This window comes from Barbus barbus (assembly GCF_936440315.1).
Source record: "Barbus barbus genome assembly, chromosome: 18".
Taxonomy (NCBI): domain Eukaryota; kingdom Metazoa; phylum Chordata; class Actinopteri; order Cypriniformes; family Cyprinidae; genus Barbus; species Barbus barbus.
The window spans coordinates 24778634-24802305 of NC_136746.1; the positions used below are offsets into that span (position 1 = coordinate 24778634).

General features: G+C 34.8%; 3 protein-coding genes across 9 annotated transcripts in view; 2 read left to right on the top strand and 1 right to left on the bottom strand.

Annotated features, from left to right (window-relative positions):
• Positions 1–1766, top strand: part of LOC306883893 (inactive heparanase-2-like) — a gene marked incomplete at both ends in the record, with an annotated part of 71576 nt that extends 69810 nt beyond the window's left edge. The window contains one exon of the mRNA XM_079439397.1: positions 1604–1766. Coding sequence (XP_079295523.1) covers positions 1604–1766 — 163 coding nt within the window. The remainder of the gene's footprint in view (positions 1–1603) is intronic.
• An 8189-nt stretch (positions 1767–9955) lies between these two features.
• On the top strand, positions 9956–18819 carry LOC306884503 (BLOC-3 complex member HPS1-like). Of its 7 annotated transcripts, none has more exons than XR_013785448.1 (19): positions 9956–10111; positions 10594–10715; positions 10905–11039; positions 11504–11646; positions 11836–11944; positions 12030–12190; positions 12302–12401; positions 12479–12548; positions 12639–12682; positions 13511–13666; positions 13873–14052; positions 15064–15140; positions 15260–15391; positions 15483–15548; positions 15682–15826; positions 16170–16283; positions 16377–16459; positions 16742–17022; positions 18177–18819. XR_013785448.1 is itself a non-coding variant. In XM_079440416.1 (19 exons), exons 2-19 carry the CDS (start codon positions 10599–10601, stop codon positions 18201–18203), a joined length of 2034 nt encoding a protein of 677 aa, XP_079296542.1. In that variant the 5' UTR covers positions 9956–10111; positions 10594–10598; the 3' UTR covers positions 18204–18819. The 7 variants fall into 7 exon arrangements, 5 of the variants coding, with proteins under 5 accessions (XP_079296542.1, XP_079296543.1, XP_079296546.1 ...); XM_079440416.1 differs by having other exon boundaries at positions 16848–17022; XR_013785449.1 differs by having other exon boundaries at positions 9974–10111; positions 10594–10684.
• Positions 18198–22002, bottom strand: LOC306884504 (lactosylceramide alpha-2,3-sialyltransferase-like; the record flags this gene model as incomplete). Its single annotated transcript, XM_079440421.1, has 7 exons — positions 21881–22002; positions 21584–21745; positions 21284–21404; positions 19745–20070; positions 19317–19503; positions 18954–19094; positions 18198–18437 (listed from the first exon to the last, which is right to left on the bottom strand). The coding sequence occupies exons 2-7, from the start codon at positions 21715–21717 to the stop codon at positions 18198–18200; spliced, it is 1149 nt and encodes a 382-aa protein (XP_079296547.1). The 5' UTR covers positions 21718–21745; positions 21881–22002.
• Between the last annotated feature and the right edge of the window lie 1670 nt (positions 22003–23672).

Below are 23672 nucleotides of genomic sequence, written 5' to 3' on the forward strand. Positions count from 1 at the left end.
TTAGAGTTCCAGAACTTGTTCCAGAATCTGGAGACTTTAATTCAATTTGAATTCTATCCAGAGGAAATGCTGATCTTCCTCTGCAGAAGCCCTGAGTGAAGCCGCTGACTGTGTTCTTACATACTTCTGTCTGCTTTGAACTCCTGAGCATAAATCCTCCCCGGGGTAAAGCTGATTGGGAAGATCAACAGTCCCACCTCACCGTTGCGTCTGATGCGTGCCGTCACACTGCGCTTCAGAAGGGCTTCAGGCCCAAAGCAAACGCAGCTTCCTGATCATTTCAGTCTGTGGTACCATAAGATAAGATGAGGTGATGGGTCAAATCATCCCAACATCTGCTGAAAGAGTAGAACTATAGGAAATAGGACGGATTCTTTCTTTTCAGCAGTTCCTCCAAACTAACAGTGAATGTAGGAAATAAAAAAATTGTTTTTTGTAGGTTTTTGAATTTTTCATAAGAATAAATGTCTAAACCTTCAACCGTTAGGAAACAGTGTTAACTTGTAATTAGACTCATATTAAAGGGATAATTCACAGGAAAAATTAATATTCTGTCATCATTTACTCACCCTGAAGTTGTTCTAAACCTTCATGAGTTTCTTTCTTCTGTTGAACATTGAAGACTGCGGGTATAAAGATAAATATCTCTGGCTGTGCTCAGAATAGGACACTAACATATTACTCTTACTATTTTTGTAGTAATAAGTATACTGTGCACGGTATACAACTATCCAAATTAACTATTATATTTGCATATTGTACAGAATATTATGCCACAATGCAATGTGATCTTTCTTTTCCCTAATGGAGGCACAGGAATCAATAAATTACATAAAATAGTTGTTATTATGCATTATATTTAGCATGAAATATTTTTCAAATGAAATTTAGTTTTAACAAAACAAAAACTTAGCAGTCAGGTTATTTTATTTGTTTATTTATTTTTATTTTTCGAAAAAGTTAATACTTTTATTCAGCAAGGATACATTAAATTGATTAAAAGTAAATGTAAAGACATGTTCCAAAAAAATCTGTTTCATATAAATGTTCTTTTGAACTTTATTTGAATCAAATAATCCCGAATTAATAAATAAATAAAATAAATAAAGACAGCAACACTGTTTTCAACCTTGATAATAATAATAAATGTCTTGAGCAGCAATTCAGCATATTAAAATGATTTCTGAAGGATCATGTGACACTGAGGGCATTTTGAAAACTGTTAAAATAGAACAGTTTAATATTTCTCAATATTAAAATTTTTACAGTATTTTTGATCAAATAAATGCAACCTTGGTTAGAAATTTTGAAAAAATCGTACAAATTCCAAACTTTTGTACAGTAGAGTGTGGCATCCAGCTGTTCCAAACACTCAAATCAGGACGTTTATGGTTTCTATAATGTTCACAATGCAGCTGTAGCGCCCCCTAGCGCGGGGTTGGAGGGTGTACTGTTATTGGAGACTCCCCTTTACATTTGGTGTAACTGGGTCCTAAAACCAGCTAATTCAAATTAACTTATTTATATAACTAAAAGCCCATTACAGTTCTCACACTGATATATTGACATTGCATCCTAACACACATGTCCCTTTGCTCTGCAGGTCTGTGCAGCTGAACGGAGAGCCCTTGCGTATGGTGGACAATGAGACGTTCCCTGAGCTGAAGCCACGGACACTCAGGGCAGGAAGAACGATAGCCATGCCACCTGTATCTATCGGCTTCTACGTCATCAAGAATATTAATGCCTACGCCTGCCGCAGATAACACACACTGACTGACCTCAGACCATCCTCGTGGCCTTCTCCTCTTTTATAAGCCCACAGAGACGTAGAAAAGACTCCTTGGTTCAAGCAAGGGTTGCACTGAATGCTTCCAACAACATTTCTCCTCTTTTTTTAACCACAAGAAAAGCTCGACTTGTGGAAAGTGAATGTATTTTGGTTGCCCTTTTGTGTTTTTTTTTTTTTTTTGTCTCTTTCAGTTGCAGAGTGTGATGAAGTCTCACAGTGCTTCACGGAGAGCTTTGTAATCCGATGTTAAAGACCATCGTAAGCTATGAACCCAGTGCCAATGTGCGGTTCAGATGCTGTACAGCGATTATGAAGTAGATCGATCAGAATCGGACCTTTTTCACATTTTCTGCGGTAATTTTGTGGGAAAATCTGTGCAATGGGTTTGAGCATGGTAAAATGTGTTAAACAGATATGACAGCACTACATTCTCATTGGTAGCTAGAAACATTATCAGATTAGCCAAAATATTTGAATGATGAAAATGCACGGGACGCAAGCGACAGCCGCTTCAATTCTCCGGAGTTCTGTGGGTGCAGATTCTGTGTGGGCCTGTCTGTCAGCTTAATGTGATTTAGCCGAGTAGGACGTGTTCCTGGATCAACTTTCTTGTTGGTTCTTAAACAACATTCCAGTTTGACAGCCAATCAGATTTTAGGGTTAGAATTAAGGGGCTTGAATATTGTTCTTTCAACCAATAGTTTTAGAGGTATCTTATGCTTAGGGCTGCAAGTCTTAGAGCTATGGTTGCTGTTTCAGGACCAAGAAAGGAGGTCAATCCTGCTAAATCACATTGTACAAATAACAGTTTGATCTGAATTACATCTCCCTTGTGCACTTTTTTGGATTCTGGGGTCTAAACCCGCTCAAAAGGCACAGGGCCAAATCTTGATCCGTAATCTTTCTTTTTCATTGCAGGACAGTAAATATAAACCTCCTATTTAAAGCCATCTTTATAACTTTCAACACTGACTCGTGTCTTAAAAAACAGCTCGCAGTCTTGGGTTCTCTCTCCCATGTTTTTTTTTTTTTCGTCCGGTTGCTGCTTTATAATTTCAGACTGTATGACGATGAAAGTACTATGGACAGATATACAGATATTTTCTAAAACTTCCTTTTTTAATGCAAAATTAGATAGGAATCACATAACACAATCTTTATGCAATCTTTATCAGTTCTCTGAGAAATACTGCTTTATATTTATAATGTTTACATGTTTGATTTCCCATTGTAGCTCAGACTCTTTTGAAGCTGAAAGGAAAGAGTAGGGAGTTTTTGAAGGCATTGTTTTGCTTTATGAAGAACTGTGTATCATAAAGTTGTTGCAGAGCTCAGGAAATTAACTTGTCCGTTAGCATCATGTCCAAAGCTTTTTTTTTTTTTTTTTTGCTATAACATTGTGAACCTGAGCTTAGTCCTCGAGATTTCTTCTGCTATATTAACACTACCATACTCTGTGTTGATACTGGGGTCCTGGAAGGTGTTAGATAATTAAGCCACACTTGAAAATGTTATTACTTTTAGACATTATATCAGTTCAAGTGGTATTTATTTTTTCAAGCAATACATTTCACAAAAATAAATTTGTCAAGTCATTTAAAAAGTAATTGCAAAAATGGCAAAGGCAAGTATCGTACATTCAGAAAAAATACCATTTAGCTTGATATTTAGTCTTTTTTAAAATGTTTGTTTTTGAAAACATTTTAAGTGTCACCCAATTGTGCTTACACTTTTAGGGCCACTATAAATCCCATGTACAGCGATTCATTTTTGCTGCTAGCTGCCTTAAACTTAAGCATGATGAGTGACACATGTTTTTGTACAGGTACAAACTTTTTATATTAATAAATGTACATACAATTGGTTTTCGATTTAAACTGTGTGCTTCCCCGCTCTATAAATATTATTTATATAAATGTATATGTGTGGTTATGAGTGTGCGTGTGTGTATATATATATATATATAAAAAACAGTTGACTTTTGTCCACATTGGCAGATAACTATATTGTACTTTTTTGTAAAGCATACAGCAGAGACTGATTTTAATGTTTAGCAATGAAACTGCCCTTTGAATTTCAAATGTATTGAGTTGCTCAGTGTGCACATTTGTGTATCACAATGTTTTACATTGTATATTCTTTGGTCACTCATTCACAATGCAAAAATATAGATTCAGCTTTCAAACAGTTTATATGAATTATGTAAAAAGTCCCCCCCCCCCCCCCCCCCCCCCTCCTCCTCTGGCTTGGTTATGACAGTGGTTCGATTTTCCAGGGTCAATGATTCTGTCAGCATCATAATATTTAATTAGATTTGGAAGACTCTGTTGTGATTTTAGAGATTTATAGGGTCTTTGATTTGTTAAATGACACTTTCACAAGCTATTTTCCTCCTTGAATGTGTTTATTGCAAATTTAGAGTTGTTCATATTTTTTCAGTTAAAGAGCATTATTTTATCATGGAAATGGTTGTCTGAATATTATTTTTGTCAAAATATATAATAGTAAAAATGTTTATTGAAGATCTTGTTTTTGACTTGTCATTTACAATATTATATTCAAAGTGCACACACACACACACACACATATATATATATATAGAATATATATATAGTATTTTATATTATATATCAATTTCAGTAAATGAAAACAAGTCTTTTGTAATTTTACATCTGAAATACATTAATTTTGGTTTGACATTTTGTTTGGTTTGATATTTACCAAAAACAAAAATGCTAAGAACACTTCATCTTTCATTTATTTTTATTTTTCAGTGCACGTTCTTAAAAGTTAGTGACATCTTTGATGGTTTTTGTGTTCTAAATTTCAGTAAATGAAAGTTATTCTTAATTTTTATGTCATTTTAAATCTGAAAAAAATAATCTTTGTTTGACATTTTATTTGGTTTGATATTTAACAATGACAAAAATGCTAAGAACGCATTTTATATTTTACTTTTTGCAGCGTACGTTTATAAGTTAGTGAGTACTTTGATGGTTCTTGTGGTCTAAATTTCAGTAAGGTAAAGGCCTGCTGGCTCTTGTCAGACTTTGTGACTCTTAATCAAGTGTGAATGAGCTTGGCTTCTGTGTATGTATCTAGGCTTTTTCAGCCTTCAAATAGAATCTGAGCTACAATGGGAATTATAAGATTCTATTTGTACAATATTAATATTATAGTACAAATATTACATAAAAACTGAACAAGTACGAACAATGTACGGTAAGATTCTTTAAGAGACTGTGCTGTGAGATAGAGGCTGAATTGTAGTATTCCAGCACATGTTCAGGAGTGCACGATAGCAGGATAAAAGCAAGCTAAGAGCTCGGTGATTTATACAATAGCCTGAACACAAAGAAGTACAGAAATAAATTGTGACAGTACGCTGCAACTGGTAACCCAAGACCGAGAGCTTTATGTCCCATCAGGTCAGGGGGAGAAGATCAACTCGCTAGTCTTCAAAGGGTCCTCATCCCAGCGCTGGAGGGTTCACAAAGGGAAAGAGCCAGTTTGCAGCGTGTACATCAGCAGATGTTCCCTTTCCAAGCAGCTGGGACAAGACTTTGTTGAGGAATGAGAGCAAACTGTGGTGTCAGAACAATCATGTGCAGTACTAAGTGACGAGAACCATTTGCACCTGAATGAAACTCAGATTTAGATAAAGGGGATTTTGATCTCTTCTCATCAAAGCTGGTTCAAGACATGTTTTAAATTATATAGCTATGTAGATGCGTTATGTATTTGGAGCAAACCTAAATATGCTGCCTTGATTATATGCAATGGATATACTACTGAATATATAATAAAAAATTAACATCATGTTATAAAACAAAACATGTCTGCAGTTCACATGCGGTTCATCTTAACAGATTCAACGTAGTTCACTCATAAACAGAATCCAGACTCACTCACACTCGGTCAAGAGTCACAAAGTCTGACATGACGCAGCAGGCCTTAACATATATACTGAATTTAGACCACAAGAACCTATCAAAGTAGTCACTCACTTTCACTGCAAAAAAATAAACTAAAATAAAATATGAAACGTAATATAAAACAAACAATAAAAATAAAAAATTAATCATTTATTCGCTTTTTTTCTGTTAAATATTAAACCAAATAAAATGTCAAACCAAGAGTAATTTATTTAAGATGTAAATATTGCATTAGATATTAACAAGAGTGTAGGTTTGATTTTGGCATTGGTGGGGACATTTAAGCCTAATTGTTTGATCAAAATTATTGCTAGGGACAATTGAGTAGTCGCTGGATATTGGTAGGGTCATGTTATAGTGTCCCTATTAAATTATACACCCTTGAAAATCATAACATGCGATGTCCGACTTTGGAAACTAATTCTCTCCTTAATACGAAGAGGTCAAACAACAAAGTAACTTTCACAAAAAGCTTATGGACGTAATTATAATATAACTCAGAGATTAAAATGAATAGCTGTTTTTGTCACTCTTCTGATGAAGATGTCATTCACTTGTTTGGCAATGTACCCAATTTGGTCACTTTTTTATTTTTTCATTCTGTTTTAAAAATGTTTATTTGGGTTGTTTGACTACTTGAAAGATAATATAAAATATAACTTAATTAATTTGTGTTTCCTGCTTGCTAAATTTCACATACGTAAAAATCTGTCTCTAAACCTCTCTTTTCTTTAAGTTGATCTAGACATGCAAATTGAAACTATCCAAATTTCTGTGAAACCTAAAGCAGTGAAAACCTCTATATTCATCCTATGTGTTCTAAGGTGAAAGAAACAAAAACAAAACATGTTTACTAGTTAACCCATGGTAAATAAATTAACCAAGGTTTTGCTAAAGTAACCATAGTTTAATCATGGTGTTTGTAGTAAAAAAAAAACATGCAACACTTTTACTATAATAAAACCATGGTTATAGTTTTCTTAAAGGGTTTTGTGTTTTTATTTTCTTTCTTTTTCTTTGTTTTGTTTTTATAGCTGTACCGCCTTAATGGTTTGATGCTTCATAATGTTTCATTTTAAAAATAAATCAGAGTCAAAAGATTCGCAAACTTGAAGTCCCGATCTGAATCAAAGGATTCACAATCAATCTGTGCTCCAAAGTTCCAATCTGAATCAAAAGATTTGCGAACCCTCACTTCAGATCAGGACTTTGGAGCATGGAGCATGAATCGTGGATCATTCAATTTGCATAATGATTAGCGATCCCGCTCTGAAGTTCAATCTGAATCAAAAGATTCACAAAACTGCTCCGAAGTTAAAATCTAAATAAAATGATTCACGTTATGTGCTCCGAAGTCCCATTCACGATATGCGATTCACAATATGCAAAGTTCTGATGTAAATCAAATGATTAGCGAACCTGCTCTGAAGTTCCAATCTAAATCAAATGATTCACGAACCGCGGTCCGAAGTTCCGATCTGAATAAAAAAAATACTATATGAACCATTATTTCAGATCGGGACTTCTGAGCATGAATCATTCAATTCGCGAAATGATTTGCGAACCTACTCCAAAGTTCCAATCTAAATCAAATGATTCAGGCTATGCACTTTGAAATCCAGATCTGAATCAAATGAATCATGACATTAATTAGTTCCAATCTAAATCAAATGATTCAGGCTATGCACTTTGAAATCCAGATCTGATTCAAATGAATCATGACATTAATTAGTTCCAATCTAAATCAAATGATTCGCAAACCCTTTCCAAAATCCCGATCTAAATCAAATAATTCACGTTCCATGCTCTGAAGTTCCGATCTGAATCAAAAGATTCATGAAACTGCTCCAAAGTTACAATCTAAATCAAATGATTCACAATATGCTCTGTTGGAGTTGGAGCTGAACTTTGCAAGACAGTCGATCGCCAGGAGCAGGATTGGGCACCCCTGCTCAAGGGTCTCACCTCAGTCGTGGTATTGAGGGTGGAGAGAGTGCTGGACATTCACTCCCCCCACCTACAATTCCTGCCAGACCTGAGACTCGAACCCACATTCATTGGGTTGCAAGTCTGACTCTCTATCCTTTAGGCCACGACTGCCCACCAACATAAAGTTACCAACACAAAGTTAAAAAGGGTGAACTTTATCATTCAACTGAACTGTGCTTGTATATATTTCAATACGGCTATTCATTGAAGCTTGCAGTTTTATATATAGGGTTAAGGCTAGAAGGGAGACAAATGTGGCTACTGGGCATGCGCACATAAATATAGCCTAGCATAATTTTGTCACACTGCATAACAATAATTTCTATTTTTACATTATTGTAAGGTTGGAGTAGGTGTAGACATTAATCAGAACACAATCTAATAGGCAGAAAATTTCATTTCATTGTTAGTTTCCGGTCGGAGCTGTATCCCTTCTAGCCACAACAAATATCCACCAACCTGAGAAGTTAAAGTAAACGGTTGTGTGGCTCTAAACCTATCCCTTACAATAATGCAAAATTGTTGTACAGTGTAACAAAAATTACGCTAGGCCTACACTGTAAAAAAATAATCGTAAAAAAATGGTCAAATGACTGGCAGCTACGGCTGCCAAACAAAAACCGTAAAATAAATGAAAAATATCTTAATTCCAATAAAGTGCAAAAACTATCATTTTACAGATTTTTTCATTAAAAGTTTTAGAAAAAAACCCTGTTATTTTACAGGTTTTTCCTTGTTTGAATTAAGATATTTTACCTTAATTTTACGGTTTTTGTTTGGCAGCCGTAGCTGCCAGTCATTTGACCGTTTTTTTACGATTATTTTTTTACAGTGTAAAACTGTTATTTTATGGATTTTTCCTAGATTATAATGATCAAACACTTTCAATAAAGTGACAGCACTAAAAGTTCTACAGAGAAACACTGTTATTTTACAGGTTTTTCCTTGTTTGAATTAAGATATTTTACCTTAATTTTGCGGTTTTTGTTTGGCAGCCGTAGCTGCCAGTCATTTGACCGTTTTTTTTACGATTATTTTTTTACAGTGTATATTGATGTGCACATGCCCAGTAGCCTCTTCTAGCCTTAACTGTTTTTACAGTCTATGGTGGATACAGGCACTAGCATCTCTACTAAATTCTACGCCCTTAGATATTAAGTATTGTTTTCATTTATTGAAACTTAGACCTCAAGATCATCTTAGTAGTCTCTAACTATGACTAATTTACAGTGCAAATAAATAAATAAATACATTTTCTTATAATTTTTGTCGTAGCTAAATAGAAAATAAAATAAAATTTCAAACCAAGATTAATTTATTTCAGATGCAAAACTGCATACATAATTATTTACAGAGAATATATTTAGACCATGAAAAAATATAATTTTGTGTTTTAATGTTTAAAAAAAAACTTAAAGGTTTGAGTTTTGTTTTGCCAGTGCAAAATATACTGACTGACCTGCAACCTTGGTTTGATTATGAATATACATGACCCTTGTGAAGCAAGCAGGTAGGTCTTTGTCATCTGATCAAAGCTGACAATCAGCAGCATGGATTCATATACAGACATAATGAAGTGTGACGTTTCTTTCTCTGTATATGCTGAGGACTGGAGCTCTGCGAAGAGTCAAACTACCTTTGCGTGACTTCCCTGGCTTTACCATGCATACTGTAACCAAACCCAGCGTGAAAATGTTTTTGACCCTATTTGGAGTAGCCAGAACCCATCCCCCTCAAACCAAGATGGTGGATTTCATGGTGTTTATACTATGCATAAGCCAATTACATCGAGGGTTAAAGTTGATACAATGTTAAATTCTTACATGTGTGTGTCATACACTGAACAAAGGAAAGGTCAAAGCACCAAAATATTTATTTAGCATGTCATACAGCAAGAAAGAAAGAAAGAAAGAAATGCTGTAGGCTATTAAGGAACATCTTTTCTAGCTATATTTCTGTTTCTTTTTTATCTCTGTAGAAAGTAACAGCTGTTAAAATTAATAAAACAAATATTATTTGTAGTAGGCCTATGTTTTACAAAAAAAATACTATCGGTCTTTCTTATCATTTTAATGTGTAACTTGCTGTTTTCTCCACTTTGATACAGTATCAAATGTTGTTTTTTGTAAGAAAGAAAGAAAGTGAGTTTGAATGAGTTTATTATATGAACGAGTAGTAAAGCAGTCACGCGCTTCAGATCCGCCGCACATGATCTGAATTCCAGACGTGTCGCGCGCTCGCAGCTGATCATCAAATCACGTGACACACGCGCATTACGGAAGCGCTGCTGCAATTCACAGTCGACGCCAAAATGTTTGTTATTCTGCGATTTGCAAACTGGACCAGGATTCGTGCGCAATGATACTCTTCTGTTCTACAAGTGAACCTTAAAGCAGTAAGTTTACTTGAACAAAACATATGGAGGCTAGAAGGTGTAGTGCAAAAAGTTCTCGCTTAATCTTCTGGCTGTCTGTGAATCAAGCATCAGTTGAGTTTCATTCTGGAGGAACCGAGAGGTGTGGGCTTCTGCTGCAGTTTAGATGCGACCACAGTGTAATTCTAGTGGACTTGTTTGCACGGGATTGTATTTTACTGTTTTATATTGAAACTATTCATACTGTAAAGTTTAAGGAAGTTGGATGGGGAGCAATTTGAGTTTAAAATTTCAAAATTCTTGTGTCTTACAGGAGCATTTATCCCATTCATAATGGACCTTTATGGAATATATATATATATATTTCTTGTGTGTTATAGAAATGATCAGGCTATTGTTTAGCATTCAGAGGTTTAAAAGAAGCCCTGATAGAATTCTGCAAAGTGAGAGAAACAGTGTGGCTTGGGATGACCTCTTCTTCCAATAATTGCCTTTGTGTTCAGGTAAAATGAAGTGTCTTCTGGTGGCCAACGAGAGCGCAGAGGTTCTGTTCTACTGGACTGACCCTGAGTTCGAGCAGCGGATTCAGGAGCAGTATGTAGTTTCCCAGGAGGAAGGAGAAGGAGTGAGAACGATGTTCAAAATAAATGCTGTTTGATTTAAAGAATCATGAAACATAGATATTTAAATATAGAGAAATATTTAATATAATTATTATTTTATGCCTTTAAAAAAATATGCATACATTAGACATGCATGCATGTAAGTGTGAAATATTGAATGGTTATTAATAATATTCTTCATGTGTTCTCAGCTGCCTGCATTTGAAGACAGCATTAACACTCTCTTCGCACCCATCATCATCTCCTGTAGCACCATGGTGGACCGACTCGGGGACAATTACACCTCCTTCAGCACAGAAAACAATCATATCTATGTTCTGCATCAGGTAATGAAAGAGTCATCTGATCTAACACTAATAACATGCATGTATTCTGTTATGGACAGACAGCACTCATTCAATAAATTTAAATACTTATGAAATATTATACTATGTGAGTAATGTTATATAAATTATATTTTGTGTACACATACTGTTTTTACACTTTATAAAATACAGTATTTACAAGTTATAATCAAATATATCTGAAATATATACATTTTAAATTTAAGTAATATATTTAAATAAAATAACCATTATATATATAAATATATACATTTATATAAACATAAAATATAAAACATTTAATGAAATTTAACAATATGAATTATTTATATTTTATAGACCCCCCCCCCCTCCCTTAAATAAATTATATGTATTTTTCAAACTCATATACTATAACATTTCCCAACTTTTCAGATTATTCAAATCAATCTGACACCAACATGCTAATGTTGCTCTCTGTCATGCAGTTTGAGGAATGTCTGTACATCACTGTGAATGGAGACGGAGATGAGACCGAAGATGATTTGAAGAGAAAGATCTATGTGATAAAGAAACTCACAGAAATCATGTTTGGCATGGTGACGATCAGCGGTGCCCTGTTGAGGAAAGAGTGAGAACTGCATTTTCAGTTCAAAACCAGATTAACCTACTGTAACCATACTATGGATTTTAGTATATTGCATTTCACTTCAGTATTTTTTTTTTTCTACGCCAAAGACTGTTGAAGTAGCCTTTGAACTGAAACCTAAGCAAACAAATCATTCAAAAAACACTTTTAATGAACTTTTTATTTTGTTAGAATGCGCCCTCAGGGTACAGAGCAAAGGAACCGGTTGTGGAAGAAGCTACGAAGCCTCTTGGAAACATACAGCTGCTTACGAGAGAATGACCAAAGCTTTTTAGTGGAGGTGTGTGCAAGTGCTGTTTTTTTAATTAGTTGCATGCTAGTTTTAATTTTAGATCATGTGCGATAAGTTCTCTGCCTCTGTTCAGGCGGTGGAGAGGTTGATCCACCCGACCCTTTGTGAGCAGTGCATCGAGTTTCTGGAGCGTCGTCTGGTGCAGCAGATCAACAGCAACATGGACAGAATGGGCGAGGAGGTGCTACACGCTTTCATACTGGTGCACACCAAACTGCTGGCCTTCTACTCCAGGTACAGCAAACGCTGATTGAGACCATGATGTTTTGACCACTGCATCAGAAGGAAGTGACAATATTGGGCCACAGGGAACTTTGATGTGATCTCTGATTTCTTTTTGTGCAGTCGAAATGCCAGCAATCTATGCCCCTCTGATCTCCTGGCTCTGATCATCCTGGTGCAGGATCTCTATCCCAGTAAAATCGACCTAGATGACACTTCTGAGGTTTGATATCTCTTGCTTATAGTCACGGTTGTTGTTGTTGTTGTTTTTCTTCATTTTAATTTAATTTAATTGTTTAGGTGTTAGAGAGCAGTTCAGTTCCTGATGTCTTCTATACACCTGAGCCCTCTCCTCCTGAACGGGAATCAGGTGACAAAAATGCATAAACATTGTATCTAATGCAATGACATTCAGATCAGTTTATTAAAATACTGAAATGCTGTGAAATATTTTGCATAGGTGACAGTCCTCCTGTCTTCCAGTTCGTAGATCCTGACGTTCAAGTGAGATATCAGATTTCCATCACTGTAATACAATCGGTTTATGATAAACAGTTTGTAAGTCAGTATCTTCAAACTTTTTGTTCATCAAAGAATCCTGAAAGAAAAGTAAAACAACCCTTTTCAAATAATAATAATGATACGATGTTTGAGCACCAAACCAGCATATTAGAATGATTTATGAAACTATTTAGTTATTCTGAGTGGTGCTTAGATAATTTTTCCACTTTATAAAATATTACTTTCACAAAAATCTAAAATATCTTGTGTAAAAATTGATTAAAATGAAAGAAATATATGAACATTATTTTAATATATATAATATTTACACACACACACTTATATAACCTAATACAATAAATTTGTCTAAATTTATAAAAAAATTTAACAAATATTAACCATATCATAGCACAACATTTTTCAGCTGATTAGAATGATTTCTGAAGGATCCTGTGGCACTGAAAATTGGAGTAATGATGCTAAAAATTCAGCTTTACCATAGCTTAGCTTTACCAGGAATAAATTACATTTTAAAATATATTCAAACCAAGCATTTTAAATTGTAATAAAGAATCTATAAATAAATAAAAAATATATTTATAAATAAAATTTTATATATATAAATTTTTTTATTATATTTATTATTCATATTTATAATCATTATTATTATTATTATATATTTTTTTTATACAATATTCCTGTTTTGGACTGTAATTTTGATCAAATGAAGCTGACTTCATAAGACATAAATCTATTCAAGCTTTTGAACGATAGTGTATGATGTGTATTTATAGAAGAGTTTCTCACATTTTCAAGGTCTTATGATTTTAGATGGCCGAGGACAGTCTGAAAACTCTTGAAGCTGCAACCCCTGACCCTTCAGCCCCATCCAGAGTATTCCTGGAAGCCAAAGAGTGTCCCATGATGCCTCACTCCATGTATTGCTTACCTCTCTGGCCGGGAATAACTCTAGTGCTGCTCACCAAGGTGACAGTCTTTCATTATTAGACCTATTTAATATATATTTTTTAAGAGCACATTTGTACAGATATTGTTTTTGCTTCTATTGAAGCACAAAATGCTCTTTGGATAATTTTCAAATCATGCTGAATAACATGATCATGCAGGTTTTACATAAATGTGTGGAGTTGTCAGCTCGTCTTTCCATTTTATTTACAAGTGCATATCAACAGATTCCTAACAGTCATGTGGCAGCATCTGTTTGCTACTGTCTGGAAGCTTTCGTGAAGCTAGAGAAGAGGTTATGTGAGGGGCATGAAGGGGCCGCGGCCATGCGGGGGCAGCCCTCTGTCCAGGAGCAGCGGAGCAGACTGGAGAAGTTAATCAAAACCTGTGCCAGCATGGACATTCAGGTCAGTGGACAACAGAGCACACACTTTATCAATTCCACACTGTCAGATCCACTTTACAATGTGCTACAATTAGGGATGTGATTAATTTGGAGATTTAAATTTTAATAGTTTTTCTTCATAATTCAGTTCTGAATAATAATTCTATTTATTTAGCTATCTTTTTTGTTGTTAAAATGAAAAGGTTATTTTACTATGCTCCAGATAGTTTTAATTATATCAATTAATTTTAAAAACTAAGTAATTATAAAAGTCGATTCGGCTTAAAAATGCCGAATCGATTTTCTTTTTTCTAGTTACACTTCTGTTCAAAAGTTTGGGGTCGGTAAGATTTAAAAAAAAAATGTTTTATTCGATAAATACAGAGGTATTGTGAAATATTATTACAATTTAAATAACTATCTATTATTATCTACTAACTATCTACTAACTATTATTTCTATTGTAATATATTTTAAATTGTAATTTATTCCTATGAAGGCAAAGCTGAATTTTCAGCATCATTACTCCAATCTTCAGTGTCACATGATCCTTCAAAAATCATTCTAATATGCTTTTGATGCACAAGAAACATTTCTTACTATTTTTGTGGAAACTGGGACACATTTTTTTGATAAATATAAAGTTCAAAGAACAGCATTTATTTATTTGTCTTTTTTTTTAAACGTATTTTGTATTTACTGACACTTTTGGTCAATTTAATGCATTCTTGATGAATAAAATTATTTAGTATTAAAATAAAGAATAAAACTTTTTTTTTAGAACCCAAACTTTTTTTTTGTCCTACTAGAGACATGTGCTCAGTAAAATTTATATTTAAATAGATTTAAATTGATAAATTTCAAGAATTGGTACCTGACATACCAGGAAAATAAAAGCAAATCATCCCTAGCACCCTCCATAAATTAAGACCTGTTATAAAAGTTTTGGAAATGTATTGGTCAGAAAAGGTGGGAACCCTGTAGCTATAATGGCATCTTTTTTGAAAACTCGACTCTTCTTTTATATATTCAGACCTCCCAACTTCAAAATGCGTGGACAGACTTTAAGAACAAGGCGTTTAGCAGATCAGGATCTGGATTCACAAGAGAGTGGGTGCTGTTCTCTTTATTGATAAACTACAAATCTTTTTTTGCATGCTAAATTCACTTACTTGATCTTGGATGAAGCCAAAAGTGACTTAAAACTTGCATTTTATTTGTTGTCACAGTTTGCTGCCCTCTTGTCGAAACATGAAGACTCAGTTGTGTGGAGTGTACAGGCAGTTTTTTGCAGCAGAGTGCATGGGCAGCAGTCAGCGATTGGCTCCTCATCTGCAAGAACGAGCTCTGAGCATGGTCCAGTATGTCTGAACATACACCTCAATAGTACTGAAGGATATTTATTTTAATGTGCCTTAACTTTAAATCACGTTTCTCTTACATTTGTTGCAGAGAGAAGTTAATGGACTGGAAGGATTTTCTGCTGGTGAAAAGCAAAAGAAATATCACAATGGTGTCATATCCTTTTTTTCTACTTTGAGTATTTTTGTTGCCTACCCTCTCTTCAATCTATTTAGCTGGGTTGCATTCACACTTCAATCTTGAATCATTCTTCTTGTGACATTGTTATAATCTTTAACCATGATCTCACATACCTGGAAGAGTTTCCAGGTCTCATCCACTTTATCTACGTGGATCGTTCAAATGGTCAGATGATTGCACCCTCCCTAAATGTGACAGATCGCACCGACTCTGAGCTCGGAAAGGGGCCTCTAGCTGACTTCATAAAGAACAAGGTATTTTTGTGCTTATAGCCCATCCCCGTCATGCAATATATTGTAAAGAAATCAGCATATTAGAACAATTTTTGAAGGATCATGTGACCCTGAAGACTGGAGTAATGATGCTGAAAATTCATCTTTGTGTTACAGGAATAAATAAAATTTTTAAAATATCTTAAAATGGAAAATGATTGATTTTAAATTGCAATGATATTTTGAATTATTACCAGTTTTACTGTATTTTTAATCAAATAATTGCAGTCTCTTTTGAAAGATGTCTTTCAAAAACATTTAATTAATTCACAATCGATTTCTATAGTTTCTGATTATATACCATTCTCGTCATGAATCTGCACAGGTTTGGAGTCTTGTTGCAACAGCACAGCAGTACCTGCAAAAAGGTTACCCCACCGTGACGCTCCGGGATGGAGATTATTTCTACTGTTACTTCCTGTGGTTTGAAAATGAAACTGTAAATGGCCGCTTGCATCATCTTTACAATTACTATAATACATATAATGAAAGTTACATAGTGAGTGGTGATGAGGTTTAAATGTTTTGACAGGGTTACAAACTGGAAGTGAAAGACATACCCAGCTCCCCAGATGATGCCGCTCCAGTAGGAATGCTCACCTTTGATTATTACAGGTATGACAAGATAATGAAGAATTCACATAGAAATGATTTTCACTCAGAAATTACTAGTAAATTTCTCAAAAAATTACAAAGCAACGGCAAGTAGCACATTGAGTAAAGTGTTACATTTTGAAGTGGAAAGACTAAAATAGCATGCTAAAATATTTTTTTAATAACTTCAAAAAAGTGCGGGAGATAGGAACCCTAACTCTTATTTTAGACATACTACATGACACCAGCTGAACGTTCTTCGTGTATTTTATGTCTACTCTGTCTGCTTTGATGGTGTGATAGGAGGCTGCTGCGGTATTACAGCAAGAAACATCAGAATGAGGTGGTGAAGTGTTATGAACTGTTTACTGTGCATCTGGGTGTGATCCCCAATGAATATATTCTTCAGCACTGCAGTCAGCTGGCCCGTAAGCTGTGGGAGCCCACCCGTATCCCGCTCCTGTGACCAGCACGGCCCTCAAAGGATTATGGTCCATGCAGCCGTGTTCAGATTATTCATGATCTGTAACCTATGTGGAGAGTTTTCTGAACTTTCTGCACAAGCACTTCTTATTTCAGTTAAGGTAATTGCAGAAAACACTGGGTCAGAAAACCAAACACTGCACTTCTTGTACTTTCAATGAAACTGAGTGTAATGTGCAAGTGAACATTCTCAAGGTGCTTATAATGCAGAAATATGTCTGTTATTAATAGAAACCAGGACCAAATAATATAGGACAGCACTCTTTTTAAAGATGTTATTACCCAGATTTGATCAGGTCTCTGGCTTAGCAATGTTAGTTTGCAGATTTACAAAACTGTATTTGAAAAATAACTTATTGGACAGTCTTTCATAATTATTAATGGTTTTTAGTAAATGCCAAACAAACAAAAAAAGCATAAATGGTTAAATCTGAAATGTGCAATCTAAGTCTTAAGCATTCTTAAAGCTTGTAGTTGTGTGTATTTTTGCGACTTTGGTGTCCCCTGCAGTTAAGTGAGTGGAATACACTGTCGTAAATACTGTCATGAGTGGAATACACTGTTGCATTTTTTTTAATGCCATAAAGCAATTACATACACTTGATTCAAAGGAGATAATTTATTTATGCAGCGGTCAAAAATATCAATTTTATTGCCATTTCTCTCCTTCCAGTATGTCAGCACCTTTTTTTTAGCTGTAATTTATGATCATGAATTTTGTTACAGAAAGAGAATTTAGATTTTAGTTAGGAGATTAATTTATTGATAATGAAAGTACATTAGTTTTTTTGCCCTCTGCTTTAAGTTTTAAAGAAAAATGTGATTTCACAGAACTGATTTTTATTACTAACAGGAATGTCATTTTATATTTTGCTGTAATATTGCTTGTACATATTCATAATGTTCTCATAAAAATATTTTACACACTATGCAATCCGTTTCCAAGAAAAATTAATGGTAAATAATTTATTAGGATAAAATCTTTTGTCATCCTTTATAAAGCTGTATTTGAATGATGTCTGTTATAGTAGCATTGGTTTTAATTTTAGTAGTCATTTTCTCTTGTTTTAAGTGCCTTTTTATATAACTGTTATTGGGTATTGTCTATGTTGTATTTTACCCAAAAATTACAATTTTGAAATTATACATAAAAATGACGAGCTTGATCCTATTGTCTTGTGACATTGAAGTTGGCCTGCTTAAATTCAGGTCTCTGGACTGTTTTCTGCTGTTTGTCGTCTCTCTTAACTTTTAGAATCATGGAAAGTTTCTGCAGTCATGACAGTGCACCAGTGAGGTCTCGCACCGCTCCAGATTTAACCAGCTCCCGCAGTAAGATGGTCTCAGCGCTGACATCGTGAACCACCTGTGTGTTCATGGCATCCATGCGGACAGAGCCGTAATAATGCAGCAGAGCTCCAGGGTGCTGCAGGTCGTATCCAAATCCAGCTAAACTCACTTCATCACACACCTGCAGGGCCAGAACTACTGCTGTTATACCCAGCGTCGGCACCATCTAACAAACAAAACATAAACCGGACTTCAATGGACAGTGCTCTCAGCAGAAGATTTAGAAGAAGTCTTATTCTGCAAGGAAACATTAATCAAAAGTAAAGGCAGTAAAGAGTTGCCAAATATTTCTATTTCAAATAAAGCAAAGAATCCTGAAAAATGTATTGACTTCCACAAGAATATCAAGCAACAATTTCCGAAGGATCATGTGACACTTAAGACTGGAGTAATGGCTGGTGAAAACACAACTTTACATCACAGGAATAAATTGCATGTTAAAGTGTTCAAATTTAAAAAGTTTTATTAAATAATACATATATTTTACACAATTGCAGTTTTTACTGTATTTTTGATCAAATAAATGCAGCCTCGGTGCACATAAGAGGATCATCTGACCCTAAATATTTGAATGGTAGTGTGCATATAAGTTTTAGAAGAACATTATCTATTTAGTAACCTTTTGAATTCAAAGATGCAATAGTTTGAATTTGCACATTTGAAAAATCTTCTCAGTTCTGACCTTTTTCTGTTGCTCTGCATAGGTTTGCAGCACCTGTCCAGTCCTGTACATGATTTCAGGATTTAGGATGCGGATATTTTCTGGTTGAAGAGGTATCAAGTCTATTACGTTCTTCCAGAACCACAGTTTAGACCACCAACTCTACAGACAGAACATTTTAGAATTCATTTTTTTTTTTTTGGTCATTTGTGTTAACTTTAAGGTAATCTAGTGCACTACCAAAAGATGACAAAAGAAAGCATTAAAATGTTACAGTCCCTCTTTCACGAACACAGACCACAATATTATTTAATTCGTTTTTTCCCCAACAAAATGCTCTCTAGAATGAGAATATCCTTCCCAAAAACCTTCTGCGTTACTCACCAAAGGCTCTTTGGTTATTACAGAGGTGAGCCATGCTAAATCTAAACTCTTGAATGCCACCAAAGCCACCACTTCAGTACTCTCGTATTCTTGTAACTGAGAAGGAGCCCCTTCTGGATAAATGAGCCGAATGGTGGTTCTAGATCCAGCGTCTTTTTCATACCCAAATACTGGAGCATTGTTCACTCTAGGTATGAAGAGTAAAATATTCATAACGATATAATTAGTTTGGGTGAGTTCATTGCATATTAGAAAGATTTCTGAATGATCATGGGACACTGAAGACTGAAGTAATGATGCTGAAAATTCAGCTTTGCCATCACAGGAATAAATTGCATTTAAAAATATATTTAAGTTGTAATAATTTTTCACAAAATTACTATTTTACTGTATCGTTGACACCCATAAGTGTTTGTTAATGAACTAACCTGATGATAATGTTGTACTGGTCTATATGAGGTCCAAGAGTTTTGCCGTGCAAAATGCCACCACTTCCAACCACCACACATCTCCTGCAGGTCTCCGGGCCAGTGGGTACAGCAGTATAAGGCAGGGCTTTCAGGGCCTGAGCCACCATCTCCTCACTACCCTGCAGGCCCAGAGGAGGAGGCAGAGCCCAGTCTCCTGTGCCGTTCTCCAGGAACACGGGAATCTTCAACAGCCCAGCAGGTATAGACAGCGTCCTCACCCTCTCCACACTCCAGCCGATGCGACAGGACTGATTCAGCAGAGCCGCTGACTGATTCAGCAGAGCCTGAGGTGTGTACAGATGAGACGGGCTTACAACATGCGTCTTTAGAAGTGAGTATTATTATTATAAGTGATTTAAAATTAATTGTTTCATGATTTATTTACATATACACTACTGTTTAAAATTTATTAAGAAATACTTTTTAGCAAGCATAAGACTTTTATAATGTTACAAAAAAAATTGTATTTCAAATAAATGCTGCTCTTTTGAACTTTGTAATAATCATAGAATTAATCAAAAATGTATGTATTATAGTTTACACAAATATATTCAGCTGCTCAACATTGATAATAATAAGAACTATTTCTTGAGCAGAAAATCAGCATCTAAGAAGGATTTCTGAAGGATCATGTGACACTGAAGCCTGGAGTAATTGGAAATTCAGCTTTGCCTTCACAGAATTAGAAATTTCAGAAAGCTACCTATTAAAATAAGTCATTTATTTGAATATATTTAATATCACAGTATTACTGTTTTTGCTTTATTTTTTAATTAAATACAGTCTTGATGAGCATTTTCTTTCAAAAACATTTGTATATTACTGTCCCCAAGCTTATTAGCAGTAGAGTATAATTATTTATTTGACAAATTTCATTATTTATTTATTTATTGAGTCATTTAATGCCATATATTTATTACAGCACTATAAGTCCTCTATAGCCCCAACATAAATGTTTTAATATAAATTCTATTAACTGAAATTAATAAACATGTTTAGAATATATATGTATATATGTTCGTTTGTTCATTCATTTATTGTAATAATATATGTAAACTCCACATGGATTATCTGAAAAAAAATCTTAACGACACATAGGTAAAAAAACATTATTGACTTAACTTGTTTACTACTAAAGATCACTTTTAGTTAAAACTTGTTTTACCTGCCCTGTCTGAAGTATTTGTTACCCAGATATTTGGGTTTTAAAGATGTTTTGAGGCTTAAAAAGTTTGAAAGAGTTAACTTGGATGCAGTTCAATTGAATCCGTGTTGGTGAAGCGTTATATAATTAATCTCACTAAATGAATGTACAGTATGGGCATTTCAGACGCACACATACTGTTTACAGTTCAGTTTACAAATCATCTCAATCCTGCAATAAAGTCAAAGTGGAATGTCATGTCGCCTTGATTATAATAAGTAATTCTTCACATTCTTCAAATTGACTCAATTCTTCAGTTTCATGTGATCAAGTCAAGCAGTGAATGACAGTACCAGAGTTTCAGCAGAACTGTCATTAGTCCAGGTGGGCTCTGGGGTTGGCAGATACGCAGGAACCAGAATGGCCGAATAACAGCTCAACAACAGAGCAATGCTTAAAATGAAGTTGTTCCTCCTGAAATCATAAAACAGCAGTCTCATGAAGCTTACACGCTTCCGGTGTTTCAGAAGCTCTGTGCTTTTATCGGTTTTAAAGGAATGTGTCTGTACAGGTCATGAAATCTCCAATACAGCATGTGAATGGCAAGCATGTTTCACAGCATGTGTCACGGTGCTTATCTCAGGCAAACCCACCGGCTAAGAAAGAATTCTCTGGACTCTGCCCTGCTGTGTTGGGTGGTTGGGCTCTCCAAGCTGCTGGCTTCCGGTAACAGAGGAACGCTGTCTTCGTCATTATCATTAACACTCATGTGTTTCAGAGTCACCATTTTTTTTCAAACCAATTCCAAACTACACCTGTTAGTTATGAAATATGAATTGATGAGTCATAGTTTGCTTGTTTGTTCTGTAGAGTCAATGTTCTACAACCTTCGTTCACAGCACATTTAATCTGAATGCTTTATGCCTTTATCTATGGTTTGTGTTGCTTACCTTTTTATTTCAGCTGCTGTCTTCTTTTTCCAGGTGTAGAGCTAGAAACATGTCTGTGTTGTATTGAAAATGAGCTGCGCTTTTGTCCCATTCACTGCCGTGTTTTGTCTCGTTCTGATCCCTCCTCACAGTTAATCATTTATCCGTCTCAGAGGCTTCTCTTTGTACACCAGAGTACTTTATTTAGTCTACTGTTCAAACAACCACACAATTGTTTATGATTATGCTTGATATCATTCCTAAAAGCCATGTTTCAAAGGTCCTTTATATCCTTTATACAGCTATTGCTCAGAGCAAAAAAATACATAAGTAAAATAGTAAAATCTTAATAACTAACCATAAATAAAACGTATTGACTTTACTAATTAGCTACTAAGGACTTAAGATATAACTTTAGTGCTCTCTCAGATTTTTTTTTAAATGTATGAAGTCTCTTAAGCTCTTGTTTGATCAAAAATAAAAGTAAAACTAATATTGTCGTGTAAATTATTACAATTTTAAAAAACTTTTTATTTCTATATATTTTGAAATCTAATTTATTCCTGTGATGCAAAGTTGATTCTTCAGCAGCATTACTCCAGTCTTCAGAGTCACATGATCCTTCAGAAATCATTTTAATATGCTGATTTACTGCTCAAGAAACATCTCTTATTATTAAAAGTGTTAAACAGTTTTGTGTCCAAATATTTGTGTAAACTGATCAGTTTTAAGGATTCTTCGATGAATGGGAATTTCAAAAGAACAGCTTGATCTGAAAGAGAAATCTTTGTAAAAATGTAAAAGTCTCCACATGATTATTTGATGTTGCTCAATGATTGGTTCAGTTTGTTTGATTTGTCAAATGATGATGGTTTTATTTCATTTAAATGTCAACTTGATCTCACCTTCACAACCACGTGCTTCTGTTCTTCCTTGCTTCCTTCTCTCAAACACTTCATAATCAGACATTTGTGTGCATTCTTGCCCACATACACCTAACAGGATGTTCCTGAATGCTGTTCAGTGATTGGACATTGTGTGTCAACAGGCCTTCTTTGAAACTAGAAGGCATTTATGAGGTATCACTTGACAGTAATGAAACGCTTATAAATAACAAATCTCCAAAACGGTGTTTATTGGGCTGTGATTCTTGTAAAAATGGACTCCCATTGGGCATGGGGCAGAGGGCAGGCCTGTTGAGGTGGACGGCACCGGCTTGAACGGTGAGCTCGTGGTCGTTTGCTCATGATTTGGCTTCGTTTGCATGTGCAGACAGATCGGTGTATGACATTGGTGCCTTATGTTTTGGAACGCTCTCGAGGTACTTTGAATCAAACCAATATAGAAATCCTGGCCAGGATGCGTCCGGGAAAAATGGCACATTTGGTCACCCTAGATATATTTATGGTAGGAAATTCACTGAATATCCTCATGGAACATGATCTTTACTTAATATCTTAATGATTTTTGGCATAAAAGAAAAATGGATAATTTTGACCCATACAATGTATTTCTGGCTATTGCTACAAATATACCCCAGCCACTTAAGACTGGTTTTGTGGTCCAGGGTCACATTTATATTTTATTTATTACTTGTTTTAAAAAGGGGAGCAGTGACTATTTTCCACCAGCGCACATACACAGAATGCTGTATTGGTAATATTACTGACTAATATCAGAATTGGCATCTCATATCGGTTTTATTCACAGCATTTCATACAAGTAAGAAATTAAAAAGATTTTCACAATCCTGTCAATTAAAAAAAGTACGAACAAATTTTATTGTAAGAAGTCTTCATGCATGTACTTTATG

Excerpts from the sequence above, each read along its gene's own strand:
- LOC306884503 (XM_079440416.1), top strand. The coding sequence starts at position 10,599 with ATGAAGTGTCTTCTGGTGGCCAACGAGAGCGCAGAGGTTCTGTTCTAC. Across the intron at positions 12,683-13,510 it reads TCGTAGATCCTGACGTTCAA|ATGGCCGAGGACAGTCTGAA; the intron begins GTGAGATATCAG and ends TTATGATTTTAG. Across the intron at positions 17,023-18,176 it reads CACTTCTTATTTCAGTTAAG|AATCATGGAAAGTTTCTGCA; the intron begins GTAATTGCAGAA and ends CTTAACTTTTAG.